The sequence below is a fragment of the Urocitellus parryii genome, chromosome 3 (assembly GCF_045843805.1).
Source record: "Urocitellus parryii isolate mUroPar1 chromosome 3, mUroPar1.hap1, whole genome shotgun sequence".
In the NCBI taxonomy this organism is placed as follows: domain Eukaryota; kingdom Metazoa; phylum Chordata; class Mammalia; order Rodentia; family Sciuridae; genus Urocitellus; species Urocitellus parryii.
Genome location: NC_135533.1, coordinates 106,042,337 through 106,055,886, shown reverse-complemented (window position 1 = coordinate 106,055,886; position 13,550 = coordinate 106,042,337). Strand labels below are relative to the sequence as shown.

Below are 13,550 nucleotides of genomic sequence, written 5' to 3'. Positions count from 1 at the left end.
ATCCACTGGGCAGTGACCAGGGATGCTGCTAAATATTCTACAGTGCCCAGGACCAGTGTTTATCCAGCCTAAAATGTCAGTGGGGCTAAGCACTAAGAATCCCTGGATTAAATGTTGAGTTACTAACATACAATTTCCTCTCTGTTTCTACAAGTTTATGTGGACCTTGGACAGTTCCGGTGAAGACAAGTACTGTAAACATTTAAAACTGTATGCTATTTTTTTTTTTTTTTTGGCTGAGGTGGTAGAGAGTAATGACTTTAATGGTATGATTAATCTTGAGGAAGACCAGAGAAATGAGTGTGGAATCTGGAAGAAAGCTTTGGTTTCTGGGAAGTGAAAAAAGAATTAAGGTCCAAATTTCGGGACAAGTATTTAAAAATGTAGTGATAGGGTTTGGGGCCATTACAAGTATGGAAAATGGCAAAGCAGAGGTTAGGGATCCCCAGATTTACCCACAGGGACACTGAACTCATCCCACCTGGCGCCAAACCTCAAGAGATTCATCTGGGCAACATTTCCAACCTCAGAAGTTGAGAAGCAGTCCAAGGGCTCTCCAATCCTTCCCCTCTCCCTCTGCCTAGGGAAGCCCTGTATCACACTCTTTCCTGATTTATTTTCCTATGTAGAATATGACAATATTAACTCTTACAAAGTGCAGTCTTTCTGCTCTGGATGCTGGTGGCCCATGTCTTTGGTCTCACCATGGGTTGCTGGTCCTGCTGCTCACCGTTCAGTTTGCTGGGATGGCCACACCTCTCCGGTTCTACACACTCTTCTGGGGACTTGGATTATACCTGGGTGCATGAACCCCCATGCTTAGCACAGGGACTGCCATGCTCCTTCCCATGCACTGGCTTGTTTTATTGAACTCTTTCTGAAAATCCAGACTAATTGGAGAAGGGGGGGGGGGGAATGCTAGGAAGCCACAGGTGAGGGAATTTCAGCTAGCAGTCTACAGGAACGTCTAGGAAGATAACAGTTCTCAATGCTCCTGATGCAGTCCTGCCTCTAACAATAAAAATCTCGTTTTCAAAAGCAAATCATATCCCAATCAATCAACTGGAAAAGACCAAAAAAAAAAAAAAAAAAGCCACCTAAAAATCCATACCCCAAATTACAGGGTCCGTGAGGCCCATGCTGCCAGCAGGAGGGTGGGTGAGGGAGGCAGTCCTTGTGCTTTCTGGGTGGGGTGGGCTGCAGCTTTAGCTCATGTGGAAACGGTGCTCCCCCCTCGTGATGTGGGAGGAGAACTCGTACCTGTCCTGGCTGTGGTAGCCGCACATGTTGCACTCGAAGGGGTCGCGAAAGCCATGGCAGCCCATGTGGATGGTGTACATGACGTGATCCAGGAAGAGCACCCGGCAGTGTTCGCACTTGTACACCTTCACCTGCTCGCCGCTGGTGCTGACCACGCGGAAGGCATCCTGCGAGTTCTCGGAGGCCGCCCGCAACACCTCGTAGGCCCGCTGCTCCTCCTTGAGGGCCAGCCCGTTGCGGGCGTGAGGGTTGATGTGGTTGGTCAGGTAGATGAGGCCGCCGCGCTGCTCCTCCGTGTTGCTCTCGGTGTCCGTCGAGTCTTGGCAGCTGTTGCTCGGGGAGGCCTCCCGCTCCGAGGAGGCCGACTTGGCCTTGGACAGCAGCAGCAAGTTCTCCACGGCACTGTCCTGAGCAGAGTGGTTAGACCTCGGGGGGCCCTCCGAGGGGGGCTTGTGCAGCTGGTACATGGGGCTGATGACGGGGACCACCTCCGAGCCCCCCGGAGGTGTCTGCACCAAGGGGCGCAGGGACTCGGCCCCCAGGTAGTTGATGGCATTGTTGATGGCCTGGTCCATCACGTGGGACGTCATCATCTCGTTCTCCTTCTCATAGCTGGTACTGCTGTCGTAGGGCATTTCTGACAGGCACTTTTCCCCTGTGGAAAGTAGGTGACAGTGAGCGAGCGCCACACCTGGAGTGTTGGAGGGGTGGACTACCTGCTAGGCCCGGCCAAACACACCATCACCAGAGGAGGGGAGGCTGAGTGAAGCATCTGCCTGTTGGACATCTCCCTCAGGGTCCTACCATAGTCGGCACTTAAAAGAAATCTGGCAGGAAAAATCCATAAATGAATAAAGGAACCAAAGACTATCTGTGTCAATTTAAACTGCACATTTCAATAGACTAAACTAATACTTGTCTCTTTCATTAAACCTAAAATTAAACATTATGTTTAATTTAAAATCAATCTTTTAAATGATGTGTCTTTAGTAGAGAATTCTAAGTGATTTATAATAACTTTATCATAAATGTGTTCAAAATACATAATAATGATTTATTCATCATATGCAATAATTATTTAAAACAGTATTCTGCATATTAAATTCATACGTTTAATAATCTAGAATAAAATGTAATTAAATACACAGCGATTGAATATTATTTATAATAAAGTTATACATGTCTTATAAATAACGCAAAGGAAAGTGGGCTCCAACCTGTGATGAGTAGAAAGGATACTTAAGACTAATCCTTCTGGGGCTGGGGTTGTAGCTCAGTGGTAGAGTGCTTGCCTTGCATGTGGAAGGTACTGGGTTAGATCCGCAGTACCACATAAAAAATAAAATAAAGGTATATTGTGTCCATCTACAACTATTAAAAAAAAGACTAATCATTCTCTGCATCCTTCTTCTTTCACAGTCAGCAGCAGTGAAACACTGTGCAGCAGAAACATGTGGTAGAAAGTAGGAGGTGAACTGAGGAAGTTGCAGGGGAGAATAGCATGTCTTTCATTTATTCTTTAAATATGTACCGAGTCCTCCTGATGTACAGGGAACTACTGCTGAGAACTCAGTGGTTATTGGGCCTTGATCTCTAGGAACTTATGATGTCATATCATTGGTTTGTAGGAGTAGATGAACTCTGCTATACTCTTGATCTTGAATGTCCACAAAGGCCCATGTGTTAAAGGATTAGTTCCCAGTATAGCATTATTGAGAGGTGGGTGCACCTTTAAGAGGTAGAGCCTAGCCTGGTCAGTGGTGTAAGCCCATAATCCCAGTGGTTTGGATCTCCAGTTCAAAGCCAGCCTCAACAAAAGCAAGGCCTTAAGCAAGTCAATGAGACCCTGTATCTAAATAAAGTAATAGGTCTGGGGTCGAGCACCCTTGAGTTCAATCCCTGGCGCTCCCCACCCCCCCACCACACAAAAAAAGAGGTGGAGCCTAGTAGGAGAATCACAGACCACTGGTGTGGGGAGAGGCCTTTGAAAGGAATAGAGGGATCCAAGCCCTCTCCTCTCCTTTTACTTCCTGATCATGAGGTGAGTGGATTTTCTCTGCTAAGTGCTCCTATCTTGAACCTCTCCATAGATCCAAAGCAGAGGGGCCAATCAATCTTGAAACAGAACCTCCAAAACTGTGGGTCAAAATAAACCTTTTATCTTTATAACTTGATTATCTCAAGAATTTCATTATAATGATGGGGAACTGACTAATGCAAGTTCACTTCCCCTGGTAATTGTGAAATCTGAGACTAGATTTAACTTCATGTAATAAGCTTTGGAGTATACAGTCTAATAATGAGATAAAATTAAAGACACACCTTTTCAATATATTGTTTTTTAAGTCCAGTATGAAATCATGGCTTAATTAGCCAATTCATTGATTAAAGCAACACTTTTGCACTCTTATTGCCAGGACCACTGACTTGGGTTACATCCAGTGATGGTAAATGAGTAAGTCAGATCACATGAGGCCACCTATGGCAATGTCTGAGCTCTTTTCATTTTATTCTTCATTCTGTCTCCTTCCTTTCTTCAATGCATCTGAGTGCCCGGTAGGGATGAAAGGTGAGGAAGTGAAAATGTTGCCTGTCCTCAGCAGCACACAGAGAGCAAGTGGCATACACATTAAAGCATGATGGTCCAAATAATTCATCCCTAAAGGAAGGCTTGCCATGGAAGTATAACTCATGACTCTTTTCCTTTTGTTTGGTACCAGGGATTGAACCTAGGGGCGGTTAACCACTGAGCCACATCCTCCGGCCTTTCATATTTTATTAGAGACAGGGTCTCCCTGAGTTGTTTAGGGCCTCGCTAATTTGCTGAGGCTGGGTTTGAACTCGCAATCCTCCTGCTTCAGCTTCCTGAATTGCTGGGATTATAGGCATGCACCACCATGTTTGATTCAGAATTCTTATCTCATAAGAGGCAGCCAGCTGAGTGAGCTTTTGTGTCTTGGCATTGGGACAGCCAGAGGGAAGGGAGGAAAGAAGGGGCCTGGAGCTTTGATGAGACCCAGTGAAGGTCTGGGAGCCAGAGTCCTGGGTGCAGGCGTGGTATCAGAGTGGTAGGCAGGAGAGGCAGGGTCTGCCAGACAAAATAGAGACCATCCAAAGTAAAACAGAAACCATTGAAGGGTCTGAAGGAAGAAGTGGACTTTCCAGTCACTGTGGAGAGAACAGACTTCATAGATACAAGTGAGGTGGTGACCAGGACTCTCCTCAGTGTCTGGGTTATGGGTGATGGTAGCTAGTAAGGGTGGTGGGAGATTAGGATCCCAGTATGCCCCCCATTTTACCTGTAGTTCTCACCTTCACCTGAGCTACTCCTTACTAGCTTGTAAATTTACAAATAGTCCTTTAAACAGTCTGTGACCATTAAGGAGTGACCAGGAATATATGCCCTATCGTACTAAGAAGTCTCCTTGGGTTGCATTCCTTATTCTTAATGGACATGCATCATGTAACAACTTGGTTTCATTTGTTACCCTCTATTGGTGGTCAGAAGTGGCACATGCCCTGATAACATACAATGTGATCCTACAGAAAGAAAACTTGTCTGTGGCCAGTGATACTCCCTCAGAAACTGGATAAAATGAAATTTTTTTGGCAGTTAATGGTAGGGACCAAAGAAGTGGTATTTCCCTTCATCCAAGGTTAGACATAATTGTATAGCAGTCCTAAAACAATGCACATTTCTTGTTTTTTTGTGTTGAGGTTCTATATGCCTTGTTCCACTAACTCTAGAATAGAATGAACTTACTCTGGTGTGTACCCAAGTCTATCCTCTCAACAAATCTTGGCAAAGAGAGGAAGGGAGTGGGCTTAGTACTCAATTCTGCTAAATGTAAGTGTGTAGCCACACCAAAATTGGTGCTTTCTCACGGAAACATCTTGTTTCTCCCCAAAGTTGTGGTTCTCTGGTTACCTAAGTAATCACTGAAGTCTGTTGTTTTAAAGACTTGGTATCAACAACAAATGGGTATAGGAAAAAAAAACCCTATATTCCAGGTATCATGGCATATTGAAGCTACCCATGGAATTACTCTTCCTTAATATCCAACACAAGGAGAAACATAAAAACCAGTGAAATTTACCAACAACCCTCAGCTAAATAAAAAGATCTCAAAATTTATGAGATCTCTCTCTTCTCTCCAAGGGAAAAAAAAATTCTTGCATGAGATAGAGGAAAAGCTCGGCTTCTAATCTCATTTCTGAAATGCTTAGGTATTAATCAAACCACATGTTCAGCATTTTCCCTAATATCCTTATATTTACACAGAAACGATTCAAATAAGCATCTGTTTCCTCTTCTGATCAAGAACTGTTGAACCCTCTGTTAGCAAGAACCAGATGACACTGGAGAAGTAAGCAGATAGGCTGGTTCCCTTGGACAGAAGGAAGACATTAATGATTTAGGCTGCTGGAGAAGATGGCCCCAAGCCCCCAAAGTGTCCCCTGTGGGGACAGGAAGCACTATAGTGCTGCTGGTTTAGGGAATTTAACCAGATCTCAAAACAAGAGAGAGTAAGCCAAGGGAACATCTTCTAACAAAGGCAGCACTTTGCCTCACCTGAACTCCCCCAACCCCATCCTTGGCATTTTTTCAGGATTTAAAAATGTCGATAGCTCTCAAAGGAAAAAAAAAAGTCTCAGATACAATGGGAAGAACGTTGAAACATCAATCAAGTTATATCAGACCAAGTAGAATAAGTGAGATGAAAAGGAATGTCAGGGTTACCATGAAAATATTTTCTAGCAATACAAGGGAAGAAAGAAAGTAAAACAAATCAAGTCCATCCTAGGGAACAAAAACCTAATTCAAGGAGATGAAATACCTCATAATTGCTTCATGACATGAAGTCAATGTTTAAAAATTGAGTTTTAACATTCAAAATGAACAGAATAAAAGGAAAAAAGGGAAAGAATGGAAGGAAAAAGGGAAAAAAAAGAATGGACTTCAGATTGGGACAGTGAAGTCCAAATCAGTATTATTATCCATTTAGTAGATGAATAAGAAACAGCAAGTTAATAAAACAAAATGTGCTAAAAATTGAATTATTGACTTAAAGGGAAAAGACAAGGTAATAACAGTGAGTAAATATTTAAAGACAAAGAAATAAAAATAAAATTTAAGGATATGCTAACAGATATGGAAGACAAATTATTCAATATATGGATAACTGGATCCCTAACTAGAGGTCATAACAAATAAACAAAAGATACATAAAAGTGTATTGCTAAGAAATAAAGAGAGAAAGAGGGAAACTTCAAATTAAAATGGTAGAAAATTTTTACTTGGATGCAAAACACCAGAATGCATCCCAGTTATGGCATGTGACTTTAGTAAAGAAAGAGCTCTCAAGACATTTAGGGAAAAATGAAAATTGCTATAAAGAAAAAAAAAAGGATACTGGACTTAAGAGGTCTCCATAGCAATATTCAACAAGTAATGTCAACATGGCATGATCTAGAATTCTCAGAGAAAAGAGGAAGAGTTCCCCAAGAAAAAAGGAAGCGCCACCAAGGTCCGTCAGGATGCTCTCCTGGTACAGGGGTGACAGGCGGACATTCTCATACACAGTGATGGAGGGAATGGATTAGCTGTGGAACCTTTCCCAAAAGGTTGGTTGAATGTCAAGTCCACTCCATGAAGAGATTAACTGAAATAAAGAGAAATAGTGGCAAAAGGACTGGACCTGATTCTTGAATCTGTTTAAATATACAGATGGTAATAAATAGCCAAACTACTGTGTCGGTAATGATTATAAGAGCAGGATGTAAATATTTTGAGGTTGGACAATGTAAAAACTGTGAACATTGGAAAGTGGAATAATATCCTTATTTCTCAGAGAGAGTCCAAGTGCAGGACACACACACACACACACACACACAGAACTGGGGACTGAGCCTCATCTCCTGCCCTTTTCTATTTTTTTTTTTTTTATTTTGAGATGGGATCTTGCTAAGTTGCCCAGGCTGGTCTCCAAATTCTGATCCTCTTGCCTCAGCCTCCCAAGTTGCTGGAATTAGAGGTGTACACCCCTATGCCCAGCCATAATAAATATTTAATCTTAGAGTAATCCTTTAAAAAATGATATTCCCATCTGACTAATTGAAGATCAGTCAGTCCTCCAGTTTTATCTGGGTTCTTTATCATCTCTTAAATTTAAAATGTGTTTAACATGATAGAGTCTTTATGAAGGTATTTATTTCACATCTATCTTGATCCACCTATTCATCACCTTATTGACTTATATATAGGAGAGAGAAAAATATTTAATATTGGTAATTTGTGGATGTTGGGTTTTGTGGTGATTTAAAGACATTAATCTTTGCATCATTTTTTTTACTGTAACCATTTACCATTTTAATAATACAACAGGGTGTCTTCTTCTTGTAAAAAAGAAAATATGCCAGGATAGTTTATAAAGGTTAGCAGGAATATTGATCATCATTATTTTCCTCTTTGTGATTTTTACATTTTAAAAATGTTCCCATCCCAATCACCATACAGACTTAAGAGAAAAAAAAAAAGAAAAGAATGAGCACCACTATTTAATATAAACTCTTTTTCCTCACTGGATTCACTGATCCTATTGGCCATTTCAGATGATCTTAGAAGGCGGGATCTTTGATGGATATAATAGTGAGGAATGTTGCTAGCAAAACAAATACTTCTTCATACTCTGCCAAGATTTGATTTAAAATTTTTAGTCATAGCTCCTATATCAATAATTTCAACTTTATTATTCTGAGCAATATTCAACATGAAAATAATACCATCTTAACCTTTTCAATGTGCTTTCTGGTGTTGAAAGCACTGCCCCATGTCGTATCCCTGACGATCCTCAAAACTGCTCTGGGGAGGGGGAAGGGATGCAGACCCACCCCATTTCAGAGATGGTGACACCAAATTTAAGACTGCTCAAGACCAGCTTCCGGTCACCTGGCAGGCACAGCTGGACCTGTACCCTGGAGCAACTGGACCAGAGCTCTTGCAACTGCACCATTGCTGGACCAGCAGGTAATAAACAGCTGGATTCCTACCCTCCTCAGTTTACCTGAAGGACAAACAGCATTCTAGAGGTAAAGAAGGGATCCTTGAGATCCATCTCCCTTTTCATTTTAGAGATGGAGAATCTGTGACAAGTTAGGAAGAGTTGATGGCAATGCGCAAGAAGCACAGTTTCAGACTTGAACTGCCAATCACCAAGTCCCAGGAAAACAAGAGAAGCCAGAGAAGCTGTGAGGCCTTCCTTCCAGACTCTGCTTCTGCTACCCTGGTCCAGCTGTTCCCATGATGCTTCTTCCTCCTGTGTTAACCTTTCCCCTGAAACATTCACTCTCATCTGAGCTTTGCTCCCTTAGAGTACTTTTTTTTTTCCTTCTTCTTTTTGGTCTCATTTTGTTTTATCCTTTGAATAGAGAGGTATGTGAATCAGGACAACATCCACACTGGTCTCACTGGGGTGGCTACGGTAGAATTTCACAGATGTTCCAATTGATTTGATGTCTCCAAAAGCTAAAGCAGTTGTGCACTTATTAGATCATATGGCATTCTCCAGGTCCCTAAATTGAAAGAGGAAGTCATATTCTACTTCCCAGGGTCAGTAACTCTTCACAACCCTTGGACACACTTGCTGCTTCCTCTCTGCCCATCTTCCGGGTTGCTCCATCAAACCCTTGCTCACGGCCTATGTCAGGAGCCTCTCAGTGGTGCTTCCTGCCCAGGGAAGGAGCTGGGGACCCTGCACCTGGTGCTACAGAAATCTCATTCACTCTAACAGCTTACCTCATTCAGCCCAGCACCCTGCTCCTACTCTGCTCAAGAAATGAAGAGTCTCCCTTCCTCTCACAGTCATACAGCTCACAATTACATCATCCCACAAGGTGTCTCCAGGTAGAATTTTTACTCATTTACTTATTTTTAAAATGAATATTTTCCTGCCCTGTTCTCCCAACCGCCAATTTATGACAAACCTCTATTTAATCAACAGATCAAAATGGAATCCTAAGCAGGGTGTGGTGACGCACACCTGTAATCCCACCACCTTGGTAGGCTGAGGCAGGAGGATCTTGAATTCAAAGCCAGCCTCAGCAACAGCGAGGCACTAAGCAACTCGCTGAGACCCTATCTTAAATAAAAATACAAAATAGGGGATGTTGCTCAGGGTCGAGTTCAATCCCCAATACTCCTCCCAAATAAAATGGAACCCTATTTGAAGCTGCATGAAGGAGGCTGATGCCCAAGAAATTTACCTCCCCTCTATCCTTTTCTTCTTCCTGCAGTGCCCTCTGGGGCCCCAGTCTTCATTAACTACTCTTCTAGCTCCATCCCCTCTCTCAGCAACAATCTCTCGTGGGCCACTCACTGAACGTGGCCCTTGAAAATTAGCACATAAAACTAGAATTCCCTCTCATTCTAGCATCTGGATTTATCTTTCCTGCAAATGGTATACTACTCTACTCTAGACAGTGAAACCCACTGTTTCCTTCACCAAATCCCTGCCCTGACCTTCCATTTCTCTTTCACCAAACCTCCCTCCTGTCTCTGTTGATGCCATCACTCCCTCACTTTCCCTTTTCCAATCCATTTCTGGTCCTTGCTGCCTCTCCTTCTCAAGCTCCTATTAAAAACACGTCCATGCTTTTCCTGCCTTCTGAAAGAGAGCACATCTCTCACATTGGCATGCAAAGGCCGTTCATCACGTGGCCAGAGCCTTCTGGGACAACTTCACTTTCATTGCTTCCTGGGTACATGAACTAAGGCAGAAACACGCCTGCTCCTCCATCATGACCCACGAACCCCACTCCCTCCCCCTCCACCACTGCCATTTCCTTATCTTTATCTGTCTGTCTAGAACCCTGCCCGACTCTTCCAAATTCTATAATGTGCTGAAATCCTACTCCTCTCTCTCACATCCCTCTCAGCTTCATGAAGCTTCTACTGGTCATCTTTCCTGGACATGACTCTTTCCAGGATAATAGTTGAGAGGATTTCTAAACCTTCTCACATCCTTGGGGTCATGCTATGTGCACAATAACTCTGTGGGTCACATAAAAATAGAACCAAGGGACTGGGGTTGTAGCTCAGTGGTAGAGCACTTGCCTAGCATGTGTGAGGCACTGGGTTCGATACCTGGCACTGCACATAAACAAATGAATTAAATAAACGTTCATCAATATCTAAAAAAAATATTTAAAAAAAAAAGAACCAAGGCTTGGGGAGGCTGAGTCATTTTCTGAGGCCACAGGGTTAATGAGTAGCCCTGCACTGACCTTAGGCTGGTCTCTGATCCTAATGAATGCCACTGGGGCAACTGCTTCAATGTCCTCCTTGCCCTTCCAGTATCCAGCCTGGATGACAGGTATGGATGTATCTTTCTATCGTCTACATTACGCAATAACTTCTCAAGGAAGAGGAGCCTCACTCTGCATATTTCTTCCTCTTAAGGAATGAATGCTCAAAATAATAGTCCTAGTTGTATCTCCCTTTCACTAGGCACCTCTCAGGGGCCAGTTGCTGTGAGATTCCTCTTATTAACTCTCATGGTCCCCCATCTAAGGGGAGCACTATGGGCTTCTTGTGAAAAGTGGAAATCTGAAGCTCAAAGAGGGTGTTCAGGCATGAGGGGGTCTCACTGTGTGATGGGCCTCCAGGCTCTTGATCCTGGTCATACTAACCTGGTCACCCTCAGAGAGACAGTGACCACAGGCAGATCACACCAAGGGCCCTAGATGCTTGCAAAATCACATCTAAGAAAAACTGGTGGGAGAGGGAGGTCAATATAAAGAAACGTATTGGAAAAAATTTCTAAGACATATTAAGCTTACCACTTTTTGCTTTTCAAAAACTAAGATTTTTTTCCCTTTCTCCTACCCTCAACTAATTTTCTCTGGAGTCTACAATACCCACATAGTTATTTTTTTAAGAGAGAGCAAACATTTTAACTCTTACCAAGGAATTTCTGAGGCATAGAGCTCTTACGTCTGGCGACGTTACTTGCTAGTCTGTCCAGCACGAGGGATCTCTCTGATCCTATCTTGCACAGGTCTTCTGCCATCTCACTGTGATTAGTTTCTTCTTTAATGACTAAAGTCAAAGACAGTTAGAGAGGCCAGTTTAGAAAGGCTTAGATTTAAAGGAGTCTGTTGTGTCCAGTGTTACATCTGACATTTGTTAAGTGCCTAAGAGAGTCAGGACGTTCCTAATTATGATTATGACTAATCTTCCCAGTAACCCTGCCAGACAGACAGAGACTTGGCTATAACAATGTCAAAGACCAGCCACCTGCTCATGCTCCTTCCTATGACCACACCTTATCCCCAAGACCAAAAGAATAAGTACCACCACCATCACCCAGGGCTGGGCCTAGATTAGGTAACTGTGTCCCTCTGAAGAGTCCTTCTAACCTTTCAAAATACAAATCCACAACCTCAATCCATCCTAACAATAGCCCTCTGAGAATCAAAGAACTTTCCGATCTAGGAAAGACTTAGGACTCTGACTCCACTGACTGGCACAGAGAACTAAGATGCAGGAACATGGCCATTTGGGATCCTTTGGCACATCTTGGCAAGGTGGGGGCAGAACCCAGACCTCCTTATCCCTGAACACAGAGCAGACTCTTGGTAGTCAAATAACATCTGCACACTTTGAAGACAGAAATCTTGAAGGTAAATGCAAATGAAGGCTTTTTCTAGTCCATCTCTCTTTTTCTATATTACCTCTTTTCATAATTGAAGATACAGCTTTGCATCCTGCATAATAGCATCTATTGACTTCTAGTTTTTATGGCTGGGATTTTTGAAATACAACTCTTTCATGTCCCTGAAATTTATCCCAATGTTTAAGGAAAATATAAACTGCCCACCTTCCACGTATCTAATCAATTCCCCCAACACCCATTCTGCTTTATGCTCCTTCTCAGGTACTTTGTGTTGATTATCACAAGGTCTTTAGGTGTATTCATTTCTAATATTGATTTACCTGTATATTCTTCAAAGAGTTCTACATATTATAGCCACATTTTCATATAATGCTAGACTTGCCAATTCTCTCATTGATTTTTTTTCCAGATTCATATGTGGTTACCTAATTCCAACAAGATTTACAAAGCAATTTTATATTAAAACCATGCCTTTATTTGGGAGGATGTCCATGGATAGTATCCACACTGCTGTCCCTCTGCAATCTTCCACACTCTTTCTTGCCTTGTTGTGGTTTGGTCACTTTCTTTGCTACAAGGATTCTCAAGTATTTTATGTCTTTATTGGTATTATGAACACTACTCCAAAAATCCATGTTTTGGATGATATTGCTGATGTATTTATTTCATTTTCTAACAGTGTAAATCTGTGAATCAAATAAGTCAGGGTGTATAGCCCACACCCCAATTTATAGGAAGGATATACATAAATCCATAAAACCCAATGCTACCCATTTTATACTTCACCTATCTAATTAACATGCTCATTTAAATGATCCTCCTCTGTAAAACAGGCCCAGTGACCAGTCTGCAATGCCCTCACACCTCACATGGGATTTCTCCCCACCATACCACAGGCTTTGACCCCCAGAACTGACCGCAGTAAGGGAAACGTGAACCTAAAGCTCTAGAATCTCTAGCTACATCATCCTTACTTACTCCTCAATTTGTGTTCTTGAGGTTCAAGAAACACTTATTTTTTTTTCCATAAAGATATTAGGAAATTGCAACAGGTGACCAAAAGCCTTTTACTAAGGAAAATTATAGTCAGAAAAATAAATCTTACTCTACATTCTTTAAACTAGGCATTGTATTTACTTAATGGACCCAGCTGAAAAGGGGCTGGGGAGCCAAGAGATTACTCAACAGTCCCTCTGAGCACTGATGAGGGCTGGTCTCTGAGGGATGTGGGGGACAAGAGAGGGGAAAAGCCAAAGAAGGTGCAGGTTCAACTGGCCCTGGCACAACCCAGCTGACATGACCAAGACCCAGGAACTCCCCTGCCCTCCCAGTCCTGCACGTAGTCTAGCATTTAACTTTCATGAAAGTTCTTTTGATGGATCCTCTCAATGCTGAAAGTTCCTTAAACTAGCACTTACTGTATGCCTGCAAGGGATAGGTGTCAACAATGGTAAAAATCAAGCTATCTTTGGCTGCCCAAAGGCACACTGTTAAAGACTATGAGTCCCCAGGGTGACACTGGTGGGAGGTAGGGTCTTAAGTGAGCCTTAGGTCACTAGGAACATGCCCTCAAAGGGCACTGTGGGGCTCCAGACCCTTACTTCCCTGCTCCCCTGG

At 42.7% G+C, this 13,550-nt stretch overlaps 1 protein-coding gene across 1 annotated transcript in view; it reads right to left on the bottom strand.

Moving 5' to 3' along the window:
- Positions 1–1,134: 1,134 nt before the first annotated feature.
- Positions 1,135–13,550, bottom strand: part of Ikzf1 (IKAROS family zinc finger 1) — a 93,471-nt gene continuing 81,055 nt past the window's right edge. Inside the window, exons 8-9 of the mRNA XM_077796802.1 lie at positions 11,222–11,356; positions 1,135–1,915 (exon numbers count right to left, since the gene is read on the bottom strand). Of these exons, the coding sequence (XP_077652928.1) occupies positions 1,206–1,915; positions 11,222–11,356 (845 nt within the window). The 3' untranslated portion in view covers positions 1,135–1,205. The remainder of the gene's footprint in view (positions 1,916–11,221; positions 11,357–13,550) is intronic.